The sequence below is a fragment of the Solanum pennellii genome, chromosome 9 (genome assembly GCF_001406875.1).
Source record: "Solanum pennellii chromosome 9, SPENNV200".
Taxonomy (NCBI): domain Eukaryota; kingdom Viridiplantae; phylum Streptophyta; class Magnoliopsida; order Solanales; family Solanaceae; genus Solanum; species Solanum pennellii.
The window spans coordinates 1,406,845-1,424,110 of NC_028645.1; the positions used below are offsets into that span (position 1 = coordinate 1,406,845).

The following is a 17,266-nucleotide window of genomic DNA, read 5'->3' on the forward strand; positions in this document are numbered from 1 at the left end:
TGGGGGGAGGGGAGGGGGGGGGTTTATTGGAGAGGAAAGGATGGGAACATAAATAATAAGACAAAAATGGTAATAAAACCAAACTGTCAATTGGTGGAGTAGAAAGTGACTTTTAATTGATTGAGGTAATTTAAGTTTTATATAAATAAAAATATAAATTGGCACTGTCACAATTTGCAATTTTGTGGTGTACAAATTTTTAGATTAAAAATTCTCTTAAAATTATTTACATTATTAGTTTTCTTGAATGCGAATGTCCTGATAATTTTTTTTAAGGATATGTCTAGAAGAATATTCGGTCTTCAATCAACTTTACTTAAGATCAAACCTAATTATTATCACTTTTAAATCCCATCAGAAACGATCATTCGATATCTTTTCAAGTAACAGTAAATATTTTTTCAGTTCTGATCGAACTTCGTGTTATTGTTAGGTACTTAGGTATATATATCCTTTCACTATTCTTGAGTACTTTTTCTCGAGACATCATTTAATAAAAGCGCACTTTAGAATTGGACTTTTTCAAAGTTCTAATGTGCTCAAGATCAAGAATTAATTTTTCATTTTAAACTAGAATATACATTCAAGAAGAGCAGAATAAATTTCACGATCAAATTTTATTCAAATTATATTAAAAAGATCTTTCGTTTTTGACACATCTAGCTCCTTAACAATAAGTTTCCATTTAAAAAATATTTTGTGAGAATTGGAATAAATGTGTGATAGAGGCCATTTTGGTGTAAAGTTAAATGAACCACAGGCCTTAAAAGATTATCATGTCAAATAGATTAAATTATGCTTCAGACTGTTGTCTCTGAATTGAAAATGATAATAATAATAATAATAATAATAATAATAAATATTCATGAGTTGAAAATATATTAATTTAATTAAATTATGAGTGTGGATCTAAATATTTTATCACCCTTTTTTTCCGACCAACCCATGACCTATTCATTTATTACCCTTATTTCCCAATGCAAATGTTTTGCTTTTCATAATTCAATTAAATTCTTGATCGATTCGATTTAATTTTATTATAATAGGTATTGGCATTATTATAAAACAATCTAATAATGTAAAATAACAAAATTATATCATACTCCCACCATTCAGTTTTATTACTTGTGTTTTTTCTCTCGAGCGCTAAATTGAATAATAGCCTTTCACCAAACTTTTAAGATAGTAAATTTTTTATTGCATCAAAGATAAAAAGGATTAAAACTTGTAATATCATTTTGTATAATTTTCAAATATTTAAATTTTAAAATATTATATTAATACAATTTCACTAATTAATTAAATTAACTTTCATAAAAATAAATAGGGATAACGCACAAGTACCCCTTCAACCTATGTCCGAAATCTCAGAGACACACTTATACTATATTAAGGTCCTATTACCCTTTGAACTTATTTTATTAATAATTTTCTACCGTTTTTCGACCTATGTGACACTATCTTGTGGGTCCAACACTGGTTGACTTTTTCTTTCAAGCTAGTGTCACGTAAGTCCAAAAGGTAGAAAATTACTTATAAAGTAAATTCATGGGATAATAAAACCTTAGTATAGTATAAATGTATCTCTAAAATTTCGAATATAGGTTAATAAGGTACTTATGCATTTTTTCAAATAAATATGACAAGTAAAAATAAACAGATTACGTAAAAGTCAAACTCTACTTCCTATAAAAACTTGATAATGACCTTCAAATTTTCGTTGACCAAAATGCTTGACACTTTTTGGAATTTCCAAATTATCAACTCTTCTTGATAAGTATAACTAACAAAATTCTCGTGATTTGTTTTGCTTATTTTTCAAACCAAATTTATTACTTTTAGTCTTTGGATAAATTTTTATTCCAAAATTTTCAAAATAAAAATTGTATATTTTCAAATCAAAAGTCTATTTTGTTATCAAATAGAATATTCGACTTTTTTGAAATTGCATATCTTACTCGTAGCATTTTTATAGCGTCGTATCAAAAATAATACTAGGAATTATCTAAGTATAAATTTGTCGTTGAATAATTTGGACCTACTAGGATTTTTGGATAATTCGTTGATAATATGATGCTAAATAATTAGCAATAATTTTTTATTATTTAGCGTAAACATTTATCGTCGCTAATAAGTAATAATATTTATTTTTTTAAGTTTTAACTTAGTTGCCGTCTAGTCATACTAGAATTAATAAATAAAACATATTAAGATTTAGAATTAAATCTTATTGGTTGTAGGATTAAAAAACTATTACACTTGGTAATTAGATAAAATATTCTTAACAATTCAGTATACTCATTCTTTTAAGAACTAGAATTAAATCCTTTTTATAATAGAATTAAGAAAACTATTACAATTCATCTTTAGATAAATATTCTTAACAATATAATATACTCTAAAACAAAATCGAATAATCATAAATAAATTTATTGAGATAGTTCACCACGACACAAAGCGTGATAAATTTACATAGTGATATCATAATTTTTTTAAAAATAGTTGATCTGAGTGATTCCTAAAGAAAATCAAATGAGTCGTATTTATGTTAAATGGTTTCTTTGGGGACAAAAAAAAAGTAATTATTGGAAAGTATTAAATTATCAGAAAATTTAATCGTATAATATTTTTTTATATTTTAAAATGAATTGATTTTTTTTATTTTCTTGATAAAATGTATTAAGTTATAAGGTTAAAAATGTTTTAAAAAGTAAATAACATAAATAAAATATTATTCTGACTAAATTTTCTCGCTAAATTTTTTTTTCTAAATTATTTTATTGTTAATATATAAAGCATTTAATGAAAGATTTTGAGTATAAAAAGGTCACGTTTTGTCTCCCCCTATACGTAGGTTCATCTTAGGTTGTTTCATTTTTCAACTATTAGCCCGGCTAAACTTTTTCTTTTCAATCGCGTTTAATATCTCCGTTGAAATCCAACTAAAATTCATTATCAGAACTCAAATCTAAGTTATCCCTAGGAAACTATTTGTAGGTAGGACTACTCCTTCCTTTAAATGGGCTACCGCTTGCCTAAAATAAATCGAAAATATAATTCAACTCACTACAAAAAAGACGCGATGAGATAGATAAAACTCTTCTTTCTTCAAATACAGGTAAATTGAGCGTTTGGAATGAAAAGATCTAGATAGACTGAAATGTTATTTCTTTAATAAACCTTACACAATACGAATTTGAATTAGACATATACGTCTAAAGAAAGTATCATACACGAGTAAAAAGTAAAAATTTAAAAAATAAAGTAATATAATTTCCATTTTTTTTTTTGTTTAATGATTGTAAAAGAAAAATAATAATTGTAAAGCCTAACTTGAAGGGATTGAGCCCATCGATCGGTTGGGGAAGGAACATGCCAATGCTTTATTGACCATATTTGTTAAGTTATTAAAACAACATTTAAGGTTTAATATCATACAAAAGATAAGATTTTCTATTGATTTTAACATTGTATACTATATATATATATATCTGATTTATTTCGTATTTTTCGTTCGATGAAAATTTTCAAGATATGGTTTCACTTGGCTAATAACTTTTATATGATTGGCTTATATATTTTCATATGCTTTTGCTTAATTATATTCAGCCTTATATTTGAAAAAAATATGGTCAAAGAAGAAGCTGCCAAAATGTTTAAGTTTTTTCCTACATTGGATTTAAACTCCTTTTAACTTTTCCTCTTTTTGTTTTCCTTTGTCTCAAAGCAATAGTAGAAGGGAAAAAAAAGTGAATTACTTATATTTATGACTAGTCAATCAAATAATATTTATAGGTAGATTCATTAAAGTAAAACAAATTATCTGTTACAAAATTCTTACGATAATAATGTATATAATTTAAACAGCATAACAAAATGAATTTAACGTAATCCCTTGAAATGTATCATTAATGTGTTTTGTAGGAGGCAAGTAAAACACACTTCTCGCATAATATCATAACAACATATACTTAGCTAAGTCCAAAATAGACTAATAAAAATGAACGAAGAGAGTGATAGGTTTTTGATATACTTGTGTTTCCATTATCTTGGAAATAGAAGCAAATTAATTTTGAAACTATATTGCTCTAAGGTGAATGTTTGACTAGACTACAAATTATCCAAAAATTGTGGAAAGAACATTTTCTTTTAACATGTGATATATGTAGACCAATTAAATAAAGTGCAAATTAAAGTGAGACAAATATATTTTTTTGACCTAAGAAGGTTCCACTTTGGAAAAATTTAAAAAGCCTAAACTTTAGAGTGCTTTCATTGGGTAATGATTATTAAGTGAGACTTATATGAGTGCATGGCTAGCATGTTTGCTTTCAAAATAGGTTAACGTTCATTTTTTTAAAAAAAAATTTATTCTAGAGTTTAAATTATATAAATCGTCAGTTCAGAATATATTTTTACACTATTATTAGGTTTTGAAAACATACTTACAGATAAACTTACTACAAACGTAAAATTTTGTAATTTTAAAAATACAATAAGTTATTCCTAACAAATAAAATAATCTGATAACATAAAAGATTGCTTACACTGATGATATATATAACTTACGCTCTTTATTTTATTGTTACTAGGCATTGGCTTCAACTATATAGCTAGTAGTGTTTGAATCATGTTAAAGAAGTCTAATTTGTGACTATAATGATTCCCCTTACAACTTTTAAACCTTGATTATCTTTGACTTAAAGATAAAAAGAGAGCAAAAAATGGTTAATTTTAAGCAAGATGTAATGACTTAAGGTAGTAGATAACCAATCATGATCATGTTTGATAATAATTCTTTTTTTTTTTTAAATACTAGTTTAATGGGAATAATTAAAGTTACTTTTCTTGTTTTGACTGATTTATTTATTCAAATTAGTAGGAAATTAAAGAGTGAGTTGCCATCATATTGATAGTGGAAGGTGCATTTACTATTATTTTATTATTAATTAATCTATAAGAAGGTTAGTACTAAAGCAATTGTTTGGTCAAGAAATTAAAAAAAAATTCAAATGTAATCCGAATGTATATAGATTTTATCCTTATTTTTATGGAGTATATAAATATAGAGAGACAGTTTCTGATAAAATTTTTGTTCAAAAGAAGAGTTTTTTCTAAGTAAAAAAATGATAATGAAATAACAAAATTCAAAATAAATAAAGCAATTACAAATAACAATTAACATATTATATTATTGAAGAATAAGATACTAATTAGTAAGCATCAACTTATACCTACTACTATGTTGGGTCAAGATGGATTTGAATGTTAGTTTAATATTATTTTAAACATAATTATAGGTTTTTTTTGTTGTAATAATCAAGGATTAAATTGTATTGTGTTAATATAAAAAATAGTAAATATAACATGATTTGTCTGATAAATACAAACCTTTTATTCTTCTTAATATATTTTTCGAATGTTTTCCTACATATATGCATGTTCTTTAAACATACGAAATGTTTTAAGATAAAATTATATAATTTAAATGAATAGTAGATTTTATATGATCATAAATCATCTTATCAAAGTTAAAAATGAAAAGTGTCATTTCATACTACCTATCATTTATTTTTTTTTAAAAAAGTTTCTCATCGAATGAGTTTTATACGTGAATCTGAATTAATAATCTTTTTCGTAAATTTTAGATATATACATATTAGCAAAAATATATTGATAAAACTAGTGTTTGGAATGACTAATTCATATGAGTTGAAATTTATATATATATATAAAAAATACATACACATCATGTTGAATATATTATTGTAATCATAAAAAATCACGTTGAATATATTATTGTAATCATAAAAAAGTCGGTTAAATTTTTTAAAAGAAAAGGATTATATTAGTTAGTTATGAACCTAATATTTCTTTATGAAAAAAAAAAAAGAAGAGATGTTGGTCAGCCATGCAAAAGAGATCATAATAAGCACATTGCTTTAAAAACTTTATGCATGCTTTGATTGATCAAACCAACAATTTAAAAAAAATTTATTTTTTAATTAAAAAAAATATAAAGTACAAATATGACACAAAATCCCATGAAAAAGGAAGTGAGTTTTTTTTTTTCATATAAAATTCTAAAAATAAAAAAATATGATGAAAATTAAGTGGACAAGCTCATGAGGTTTGAGACATAAAAGGGGAACAACATTAGTGAAGTTGCAAACAATTATGGACCCCTTTATTAAGTTAGACCAACTTTTATTTGCCTTTTTTCTTCTTCTTTTTCCTTTTAAATGTTATATTTTTTGTATTTTATTTTATTATTTTTCTTGAAAATGTAGAATTAAAACAAATTTAAAAAATGTATAAAATGAGTTTCTATATGGCAAAGAGAGAACTCTTTCGGTGGTTAAAGAGGTCCCACTTTGGTTTTCTTTTTGAGTTATTTTTGGATTTAAAAAAAAATAATGTGAAATCTTGTTAAAATATTTAAGAAATTTATATATTATTATATAAATTATTATGAAGATGAAAGTAGTTTTATTAGTTAATTAACCGAATAATGGAAGAACAACAAAAAAATTGATAAGAATTGAGCCTTTTCTTAAGAAAACAAAAAGAAAATATGTTAGTATATCGAAAGGTTATAATTTTTATTCTAATTTGTTTTGATTCGATATTAGAAGTCTGATTTCAACAATTTTTATTCTTTAATATAACTATTTTTTGAAATTTACCTACATATATAAGAAAGGAAATGTAAAAATTTAATTTTTTTTTAGTCTGTTTTAAAAAGAATGACCAATTTTCTTTTTTGACAACACTTTAGTTTTAACTTTCCACGTGGCATGTTTAAGATCACAAGATTAAAGGACATTTTGGTACATTTGACATAACTTTAGTTTTGACCCACAAGATTAAAAGGTCTTATTTCTTTTCTTAAACTCCGTTTCAAGTCAAATTAGGTCATCCTTTTTGAAACGGAGGGAGTAGTTGATTTCAATTTCACAAGGAAAAAAAATTAAATAAAAAAAAATATTATTTTTTAATATTTTGATTTTTGAATTTTTTATTCGATATATATCTATATTAGAGTCTAGTTGAAATTTGAAATAGTACATTTCTTAACAAAAACAACTCAATATCCAGAGACTCGATCCCGAAAGAAAGCAAACATATTGGTTTCATGTTTCTTGATAAATAGCTTTCATAGGCATGCATGGAATGGCCGCCATTTTAGACCAAAAAAACAAGCATGATTTCGCTCTATGACTCCACACAGTTGAGACACATGTGAGATATTTGAATGTCACGCAAGTCAAAAAAGTATACAAAATTTAAAGAAAAAATGAGTTCAGAAGGTAATAAGACCTTAGTTTTGTTAAATTGTATCTCTGTGAGTCATATATAGTTTAAAGAGGTAATTCTATCTTTTTCTGTCTAACTATATATATTCAATATTGTTATCTCGTCATTTATTGGTAGATATCCAATCAATATCAATTCTCAAATTAAATTATTTATAATTCCTAATAATAATAATCTGATTGTGAATATATATCATTTACAATGAATACGTATAGAACCTATCCTCATAAGATGACAAAATACCAACAAAAATTATGGAGAATGATGATGATGAATTGATGATAAACATTTTTTTTCTGTAATTATATCCGTAATTACAGTATAAAAATACTAATGATATTTATAAAGTAATTAATGAGAATAATTAATATTTTGATAAAGACATATAAGTGGTCTGCTTTTGGTAGACTTTATTGGGTGTAATAAGGCATTATTAACTCTTCTTTTTTTTGACATCCTAACGGTATTAACTGTCAAATTTCAACTTCTTTTTTTGGTTTTCGTCTGGTGTTTAGTATTCACTTTTGATAGATAAATAATATAGATTTGTTTTGAGAAGTATCGTATTGAAGATAAAATAATGTTTAAATATGATCAGTTAAATTATACCGGTAATGTAGAATAATAATAATTAAAAAAAAAAGTTGTTCCATGAGTGTGTATATTAGCTTAAATCCATCATTAAACAATTACTCGGCTATCTATCGTCCTTTGTAGGGTCGTATCCTCAGTAAACTAAATTCAAGTAACTTCAAGTTTTATTTTTCTCATTCTCACTAGCCAAAACATATGAACTTCATGCTTAATTAAAGAGCCCAAATGTATTATTGAACATAAAATGGGCCAGGCCACATTCTTGAGTTTGGGCCTTCAATTAGTAAATAGCCCAAACGTCCAGACACCAGAAAAAATAGAATCTTAAAGCTACAAATATATATCGTTCGGCCAACTAGTTTACCAATAGGATCAAAATATATCGTATAGTTTTTAGGAAAATGTTCAACTAGTATGTAACTTTTATGATACAACAATAGTGTATTTCGTATTCACGGTCTAATATGGCTCTACGAGTTCAAGAGAACTCAGTAACTTTGGCTCGAATCCTACATTTGTATTGAAAAACAAAAAATACATTCAATATGTATTAATAATATGTTCAAAACTCATGAACTTAAAATCCTGGCTCGAGCATTTGCGTTCATCTATCGGTAACGGAAAAATCAGGTTCCACAGGCTTTTGTAATGAACTAATGATTTCTAGTTCTCCTCTCATACTTGCACCTTTTCTGTTGCTTGCTGCCAATGTTGCAGCATACACAGCAAACTCTGAAGCCTTTTGTCCCAACGACACGCTTCTAATTCGTTCATCTCGTGGTTCAGTAGGCAGAGGAGGAGCCAGGGGACTCTGTTTCGCCTTATTAAACGCAGCAGCCTCTTTCCTTCTCTTGTATCGAAACCAGGCTGCTTGTATAAAACACGCGGCCCAAGTCCTCCATTGGTTCGAGTAAAACCTGAATGTATGCCTTAACTGTTTGCTATGCAGTTTACGGAACTGTGATGCCACGAATGTCACATCTTCTGCAGCCAATGCAAACGTTTCTACTTCAGTGAGCACGGTTACTGTACGTGTAGAGGAGGGAAGGATGATGCTCGGACGAGGGTCTAGTGCCCATGTTAGTAATTCTTCACCACAGAAATCACATGGACCGAGCTGACACGAGTTAAAGAAACCTGTTCTTCCTCCATCAGTAGTGTAGGAATCCAAATGTCCTCTTATGATGAAGTGCATTTCGTTCACAGGATCAGCTTCGCGAACTAGGCATGTCCCCGCGGTGTATAGAAGTGGTTTCAACCTTTCACATATTGCATCTAAGATGCACTCATCCATTTGATCAAACAAAGGTACCTACACGACCAACTTAACTAAATATTGAACGAGATACCAAAAAGGTAAGTAAGACGTATAAATTGGGACAGAGGGAGTTTGACAGAAGTATATATGATACTCACTCGACGAACTAGATCAAGACAAAGATGACGTTTGATGTCCCTTCTGAGATCAACAGGAAGGCTTCTAACAATGGATTCTTCATCAACACCTCGTGTTGTAACCCAACGATACAAATCATATTTCCGGACCCTCTCCTTTAGATCGTGAGGGAGTTGACGATGATGCATCCATTCTTCTGTATCCGTCCTCCTAATCCTCCATTCTTCGAGTCTCATAGTAGTAGATTGAAGGAAGGTCTAGTATTAAAAATTAACACATTTTCAGTGCTAAGATATCGAAAACTATGTCCCTTTATCATCTAATAACTTACCTGCATATTCCCAATAAGTAACGCGAATAGCAATAATCCAAGAATTGCAAGAACAACCGCGAAATTTATCTCATTAATGTCAGTAGTAGTAAAGAGATTCTGCCCGATAGAGCTGCAAAAATTCGATCACAAAAAGTTAAAAACATTTAATCGAAAAATAACAGATGTTTAGCTGCATTTCGTTACCTTAGGTTCCTTAATCCCCACCAGAAACAATACGAATACTTGTTCAAGAACGATGACTGTGTAACGCGATAAGTCAGTGCATCTTTAAAGATTCCAAATTGGAAGAAGTTGCTGCTAGGACCACATAATGTAGATATATTACTCCACTGGTACCACGCGATTCTACTGCTATTGTTCTTCCTCTGGCAGTCGAAATACCAATACTGGCAATATGGTTGCTGTTGATCACAAATCTTCTTCCAACACTGTTCTTGCCTCTCCACAGCTAAAAGATACCAGCAAGATCCCATAACCTTAATAAAAATCGTAAACAAAATGATCGATAAGTCAACAACTTACAGTTGACCTCTCTATAACATTCGTTCTCTGTAATATAATATGTTCTCTATAACAACCAGACAAACGAGGTCGTTACATAGAGGTTTGACTGTAGATAGTAAATGTAAGTAATCGCGTATAACTTACATGACTTGCCAACATGAAGAGCACGAGGTTATAAACCGCGCCAGCCCAAGCAGCTTCCACCATTACACCAGTGGTCTTGATAATGTGAGATGAAAGTGGAAAAATCAGACATAGCCTCAAGAGGAACTGAGAAATGATAGTTAGGCGTAAGGCGTGTTTTGCACCAATCCTATTCGAACCTCTCAGAGATGGGATTGCAGCCCAAATCAAAACCTGAAAACAGTAATTTCGTTAAAGATGTTCAAGATTTGATAGACATATCTATATAAAACACAGTATGATTTTCTGACAAAGATTGTTCAACTGACCATCCTACAGTCAACTTAGCTACACAAGTAGGCCTAAGTTGTACCTGAGGAAGAGGAAGAGTAGCCAAGACGTCGAGCAAAAAGTCCTTACGAAGATACCTTGAAGCAATCTTTGAAGAATCAATAACTAGCTCACCTCTTCCAAAAACACGAGAGGAAGGTGCAACGTAAGCTGTACGAAACTGAACTAAAATCTGAACCAGATAAAATGCATCTATGACTGATCGAACGATTGTAAGGACTATCTCCATAGGATAACTTGCATCCATACAGATTTTGTCGTCAACACTAGGTAAATAGAAGAACAATGGATCAACAAACAGAGAAGTTAGAGAAGCAATAAGGAAACATTTGTTCCATATGTTTATAAGACGTCCTCGCGGATCTAATATCTTCCATTGCACCCCATCATAGTCCTCTGAAAATACTCTTGAAAGCTTTTTCTTTCGAAACACCTTCATTTTTGGCTCTATTTCTACCTTCTCGAGGTTTGAACTAGACGTTTGTTCGTGGTTCTTGATGGAGATAGCTTTTGAGGAATTTCGACACATTGTATGATCCAGTTTTTGATATGTCAAAGTCATTTGGAAATCTGATTGAACAGAGATGAACATGACTTAGAGTTAGAGTCTAGTGATTAAATACATGACTATATTGCTCGTACTTTTCAAAAATGTTGTCAGACCTGTATGTATGTACTTTTGGACGATCTGACACACACCTGACAGTACTTTTGAAGAGCTCGAGCAACATAAAAGAAACTAGTACAAAAATGTGTTGCATTTCAAAACAACTTTAACAAAATATCATAAGATTTTAGTACTTAAGCCACAAATTAAAGGATTCTCATATATATATACCTGATAGATTTTTGCTTAGTAGAAGACATTGTTCATGCTCAGGATAAAATCTTTCTGTTGTAACACGGAAGAATTGAAATCTTAGATCAAAACACTATGTATGGACGGTATTTCTTGTGTATTGATTCGATCATATCAAATATATTCTTTGAAACATGTCATACATAAATTGCAAGTATGGTCTTAGCAATCTCATATATATATATATATTGTTTGAAAATATTTATATGTTTGAACATTGTTATGGATTTTGAACTAGTGAACATTGTTAAGAATCATGTAACAGGACTAAAAATTGAATATTTGAATGTATTTTGTTTTGATGTTAAATTTAACTAAATTTGGAGAAAAAGACAGAGTAATGGATCCACATTTTCAAAATATTATTTGAATTCCATTGGATCAATTGGATTTAGTTATTTGTGAATATTCCACCCCATAGAAAAAGACAGTATATATTTTCATAAACTTGTCTACAAAAAACAGAAAAAGAATCAACATGTTGAATCTTGAGAGACAACAACACAAGCTTTTGAAGAATCAACAGTCAATACTCCTGTTTGTGTACTATCTTGTAAATTCTCAAACGCGTAAACCTTCACAAGACACCTCTACATCGCGACAGGTTATGTGAGAAGGTGATTTACGATCATTGATTTGAATTTTCCCACTTAGACTAACAGAAAATCTTGTAGTTTGACCAGACGCGAAGTCACCAGCAATAGATGTACCAATCCAATACTCATATGGCCTCAGGTAAAGCTGTAAACGTTGAATCGATTAAGGTTTGATCTTTTGCATGTTGATGGAGTTTATCAAACACATTGGCACTCCAAAGAAGAGTGTTGGTATAGGATATGTTAGCCTTGAAATTATTGTTGTTAGGATTTTGAACTGAGAAAGACAGGTTCCAATTGTCTGGATTGTACATTATCAAAGGATGAACATAACTCAGTACTGTTCTGTTCTTTATCTTCACTGGAATTTCAATACAAAATCAACTACTATAAGTTTTACTAAAAATCACTGCAATTGTAGAGGCGTAGGCACAAACAAACACACAATTCTAGCTAATTCATATGTAGAACAAGGATTGGTTCGCGCTAAGATACATTTTCGAAGAGTATCAAACTTTTTCATTGTCTTGATTGTCAACAAGTGATGGATAGAATCATATTACAAGATCATGGATATTTTCCTGAGGCAATTTCAGAACATACATTACGAAAACTAATTTACTTGAGAGCTCTAGTTAGTCCAGAAGTAGAGAGTAGTTTGTCCGCGCAAGTTTAAGATATAGCTGTTGCAAAGTTAATAACTCATTCATTTCTGCAACTATCGTCATCTCCTGGACCCTGCCATGTAAATTATTCACTTTTATAAGCAGAAGCATATGTTTTGGTTCGACTTTTGAAACTTCTAATATTGCATGACAATTGAACATAGATATATTGATGAATTTCAAGATGTGAAGTCTCAAGAAAGCCCAGAAAAAGAGAGAACACGAGTTGTTTACCTCAAGCCTTTTCTCGGTCAAAAAGATGTTGGCTACAATCTTCAGAATTGACGTCTGGGTGGACGAGCTTCAGCAGGACTTACACGGATGGCCCTGCCACCTAGATCCTACACAAAGTTCAACATGGAAAAACAATCAAAAGCACGATCATAAAAGCTCATTTTACTAGAAGAAAATCATATAGAAGTTTATAGAAAAGAATGCAAAATAGATTCATGAATGATATTATACCAGATTAGATTGACGGTATATTACATATCTACTAGCGAAGACAAGTCAAAGGGAAAAATATTTAGAAGATTGAAACCCACAGTGTTAAGCCGGTACAAAACCAGCCTCTGGATGGAAAATGAGACCAACTTGTGAAGAAAGACACATGCACATACAGAACATAAAGAAAGATACATAATGTAGCTGAGTAAGAATGACTTACAACACCATCCAGGCTTTCAATTGCATCGTTGACCTCCTGAGCGGAACTGTATGTTACAAATCCAAAGCCCCTTGATCTACCGCTATCTCTATCATAGACTACTTTGGCATCCACGACCTTTCCTTGCTCACTGAACAAGGTCTCAAGTTGTTGTTGGTCAACACTCCATGCAAGGTTTCCTACGTAGACTCTGTTGGAGCTGTCCATACTCCCTCCACCCCTGCCTCCCTGGTAAGAAGAATTGCCCCCGAAAGAATTCTCCCTTTTGGGTGGTGCTGGCCCAGAATTCACCCTCAGTGCCCTCCCGTCAATTTCCTGCCAAAAGAATCACATATGCTTAGTGTTGAATTTCAGCAAAGAAATTTTGCATAAACAAAGTATTACTAACAACAAGCATATTAGGTTCCACAATTTTTTATAGTTTTGGGGGGGCATTTCATCATCAGAATTAGTTTTGAAATCTGCAGTATGGCACTTTGCAAAATATGTTAATATTAAAAGGGAGTACTGGTCTTCCGTTAGACCATTTCAAATTGTAAACTGAACAGAACAGTCAAATTCCAAAAATAAATTAAGATATCCAAGAGAACGGAAATTCAGGACTAAAGAGAATATTTGGATGCACGCATCAGAACATAATAACCAAGAAAAGACAACAAAGCAAAAGACTTTACATAGCCATTAAATTGTTGACAGGCAACTTCAACTGCCTCTTTGGAGGACATTGTCACAAAGCCAAAACCTCTGCTTCTTCCTGTAAGCTTGTCATAGATAACCTGCAAAAGTTAGCAGCTCCATTAAGTCCATTTAAACCTCTTATCCAATTCTTCACATCCTCACTCTCCCAATCAAGATTGAAAACAACGACCATTTATGCTTAAGTGCACCAAAAAATAAAGAAGCCGGAACAATTTCCTTCTATAACACCTTAAGGCAAAAATAAAAGTTTCTTCAATATGACAAGGGAACCACACTCCTTTGCCATAACTCGCAAACGACACATGAGAGGTAAACTGCACTGGGCAAATCCCGTGCGACGAGCTCACCCTAAAAGGCCAACCCCTACTGTCGCAAGCAAGGGGCTTCAAACTTGAGACCTCCACTAGGGAAGTCCAAAGCCAAACCATTTGAGCAACCCCAAAGGATCCGCAAGGCATAAATAAATTTATCCAGTAAAAACCTTGTTGAATAGTATAAAAAGCCTCATCTTAAAGTTTAACTTGTTAGGATAAGACACATTTACTTGTCACTCTTAGATATGCTATGTATCCCCTCATGTATGAGATTGCTCTGATAATATGTTGAATTGTGGGAACATCTTATCGGAAATAGCCACTTTACTACTTTTAGGTTAGCACAAACCATAAAAAATCAAAATGCACATGGTTACTTATTTAAACATAGCCAAACAAAACTTCAAATCATCTAAACAAGAAGCCTACTTAAAACAATTATTCATTTACTGCTCTATTAACATGTCGAATTTTGTGAACGTCTTATCAACTCAGAGATATCCACTTCAACTTTACTACTTTTATGATTTGCACAGACCTTAAAGATTCAAAACTTCACAAGGGTTCTCACTTAAACATAGCCAAACAAACCTCAAAACTATATAAACACCACAAATAAGATTAAATCTTTCTCCCATAACAATGTATTACAAGCAGCAAAGCTCATCCAGTGCAGTTACCTTTGGATGCAAAGTGCAAACAAGGTAAACCCCACTCCTAGTGCAATAGGAGGCAAACAATGCAAGCCCAAAAGGCCAATTCTACTACTTTTAAGTTTGAAAAGATTCAACTTTTTTTATATTACCTCAACCATAGCAAACAAAATCTCAAATTACCAAAACAACTAAACCCCAACAAAAAAGATTGAATCTTTTAATTACCTCAACCATTTCAACATCTCCAGCACGTTCAAAAAGCTCAGCAAGATACGCACTATCAACACTGAAAGGCAAATTACCAACAAAGATTTTAAGGTCAGGATTGGCATTACGTTCTTGATATGAAGCACCTTCATCACTCAAACCCCCTTCCTCCTCATCATCATCATCACCAGCCCCAACTTCCTCAATTTGGTCAAAATCAGAAAGGGTTACTTTACGAACAAAACGAGAAGATTCAAAGTATCTTGGGGTTGAAGAAGATGATAAAGAAAGGTTTAAAGAGGAAGAAGGAAGTGAAAAGAAGGAAATTGAAGTTGTTTGGGAAGTGGGTTTTGGGAGTGTTTGTGGTGTAAGTGAAAGGAAATGGAGGGAAGAAGATGAAGAAGCCATTGGAGAAGAAGGGGTTGAAGATAAGGTTTTTATTGAAACTAAAGAATTGTGAAGATAAGAGTGTGTTGTATGTAGATAGATATATAATGTGAAATGTTGGATATTTTATTGGGATGTGGTGTTTGAAGAGATATTTTGAGCCCACGTCAATCAGCATTGGGCCCACAAAATAGTGCTACATGGATCGAAAATGAATAGAAAGTTATTAATAAAATAAGTTCAAGCGAGTATTATATAAGTGTGTCTCTAAAATTTCGGGCATAGATTGAGGGGTACTTGTGCATTATCCCAAAAAGAAAATATAAACATGTATTGTGAGGATTGATCCCTAAATAACTCAAAACATTTAACTAAGTGCATCATTTAGCTTTTTTGTAGCATGAGTATCAGCAGAAAATATTATATCAATTCTGAAAAATATATATATTTACAAAAAAAAAATCATGGATTCACTTGCCCTATATCATCATATATTATCATAAGCAGGAAGCTCAAAACTTAAAAGTTGAATTATCATTTTGCCCCTCTAATAAATTAAAACTTCTAAAATTTTCATATATATAATCTTCTTATTCTCATTCCATAATCTTGACCTTTCAAATTTCTAACACAAATGTAAATAAAAATAAAAATGAGTAATTATTCCTTATAGACAAGAAATTAAAGTAGATTCATGTATCTTTAAAATTAAATTTCATCTCTATCTTTTTTATATTTATTTTAACAATAATTCATGTGACTTTTCATGTTTTCATAATTTTATTCTATAAATTTAACTTTTTCAAGAAAAATTTTTATTTACCACTCCTATAATTCTTGTGTGTAGGAACTCTAAACATGTGAAATAATGTCACAATTTGAGGTGAAAGTTGTGAGATTCCCTTTTGCAGTCACGAGAATAGACAAGAATTCAACTACTGAAGCATCGGAGCTTGATGTGTTAGTTCTATACTTATTTGTAATAAGAATTATAATACGACTTTTTTGTCTCTCTTCATATAGTTGAATTCTTGTTTAGACTATAAACTCGTTACTGTGCTAGGATTTTTAGAAAAAATATATTTTAGAGTTCGAGGACCTTTAGTATTGTACTTTACTTGTACTAGCTGATGATATGTATATTAAATGTTAATTTCTTTCTGAAGTCATTGCGTAATATCAAGTAGTGGTGGTTTGGACATGTGAAGAGGTGACGCACACATGCCTCAACGTGAAGGTATGAGATGATGGTTCACAAGAGGTACGGTAGACCAAAGAAGTATTAGGGAAACGTAATTAGACAAGATTTAACGTAGTATCAACTTATCGAATATATCACCTTAGCTAGGAGGTTCCAATTGTAGATTATGCAACTTCTAGTGTTTCACAATAATGAAAGAGATTAGCAAAGGCAGTTGCCACTTGCAAGGGCACAGCTGCAAACTGTCTCATTTGCTATATCAATTGGCCTTCAAGAAGCCAAACACACAACATTTTGGACCACATATTTCTACTTCATTCAAATAATGGATCTATGGTTTGTGCCTCTCCACATAGACACACACACACAACTTTCATACAAATTCATAATTCAAAT

General features: G+C 30.7%; 2 protein-coding genes across 2 annotated transcripts; both read right to left on the bottom strand.

Moving 5' to 3' along the window:
• Window positions 1–8,297: 8,297 nt before the first annotated feature.
• Window positions 8,298–11,631, bottom strand: LOC107030812 (protein CNGC15b-like). Its single transcript, XM_027919607.1, has 6 exons — window positions 10,642–11,631; window positions 10,290–10,502; window positions 9,825–10,117; window positions 9,639–9,750; window positions 9,328–9,564; window positions 8,298–9,223 (listed from the first exon to the last, which is right to left on the bottom strand). Exons 1-6 carry the CDS (start codon window positions 11,209–11,211, stop codon window positions 8,516–8,518), a joined length of 2,133 nt encoding a protein of 710 aa, XP_027775408.1. The 5' UTR covers window positions 11,212–11,631; the 3' UTR covers window positions 8,298–8,515.
• An 873-nt stretch (window positions 11,632–12,504) lies between these two features.
• On the bottom strand, window positions 12,505–15,757 carry LOC107031179 (29 kDa ribonucleoprotein A, chloroplastic). The gene is made up of 5 exons (XM_015232456.2): window positions 15,301–15,757; window positions 14,081–14,182; window positions 13,407–13,721; window positions 12,974–13,080; window positions 12,505–12,812 (listed from the first exon to the last, which is right to left on the bottom strand). The coding sequence occupies exons 1-4, from the start codon at window positions 15,688–15,690 to the stop codon at window positions 13,015–13,017; spliced, it is 873 nt and encodes a 290-aa protein (XP_015087942.1). The 5' UTR covers window positions 15,691–15,757; the 3' UTR covers window positions 12,505–12,812; window positions 12,974–13,014.
• Window positions 15,758–17,266: the final 1,509 nt, after the last annotated feature.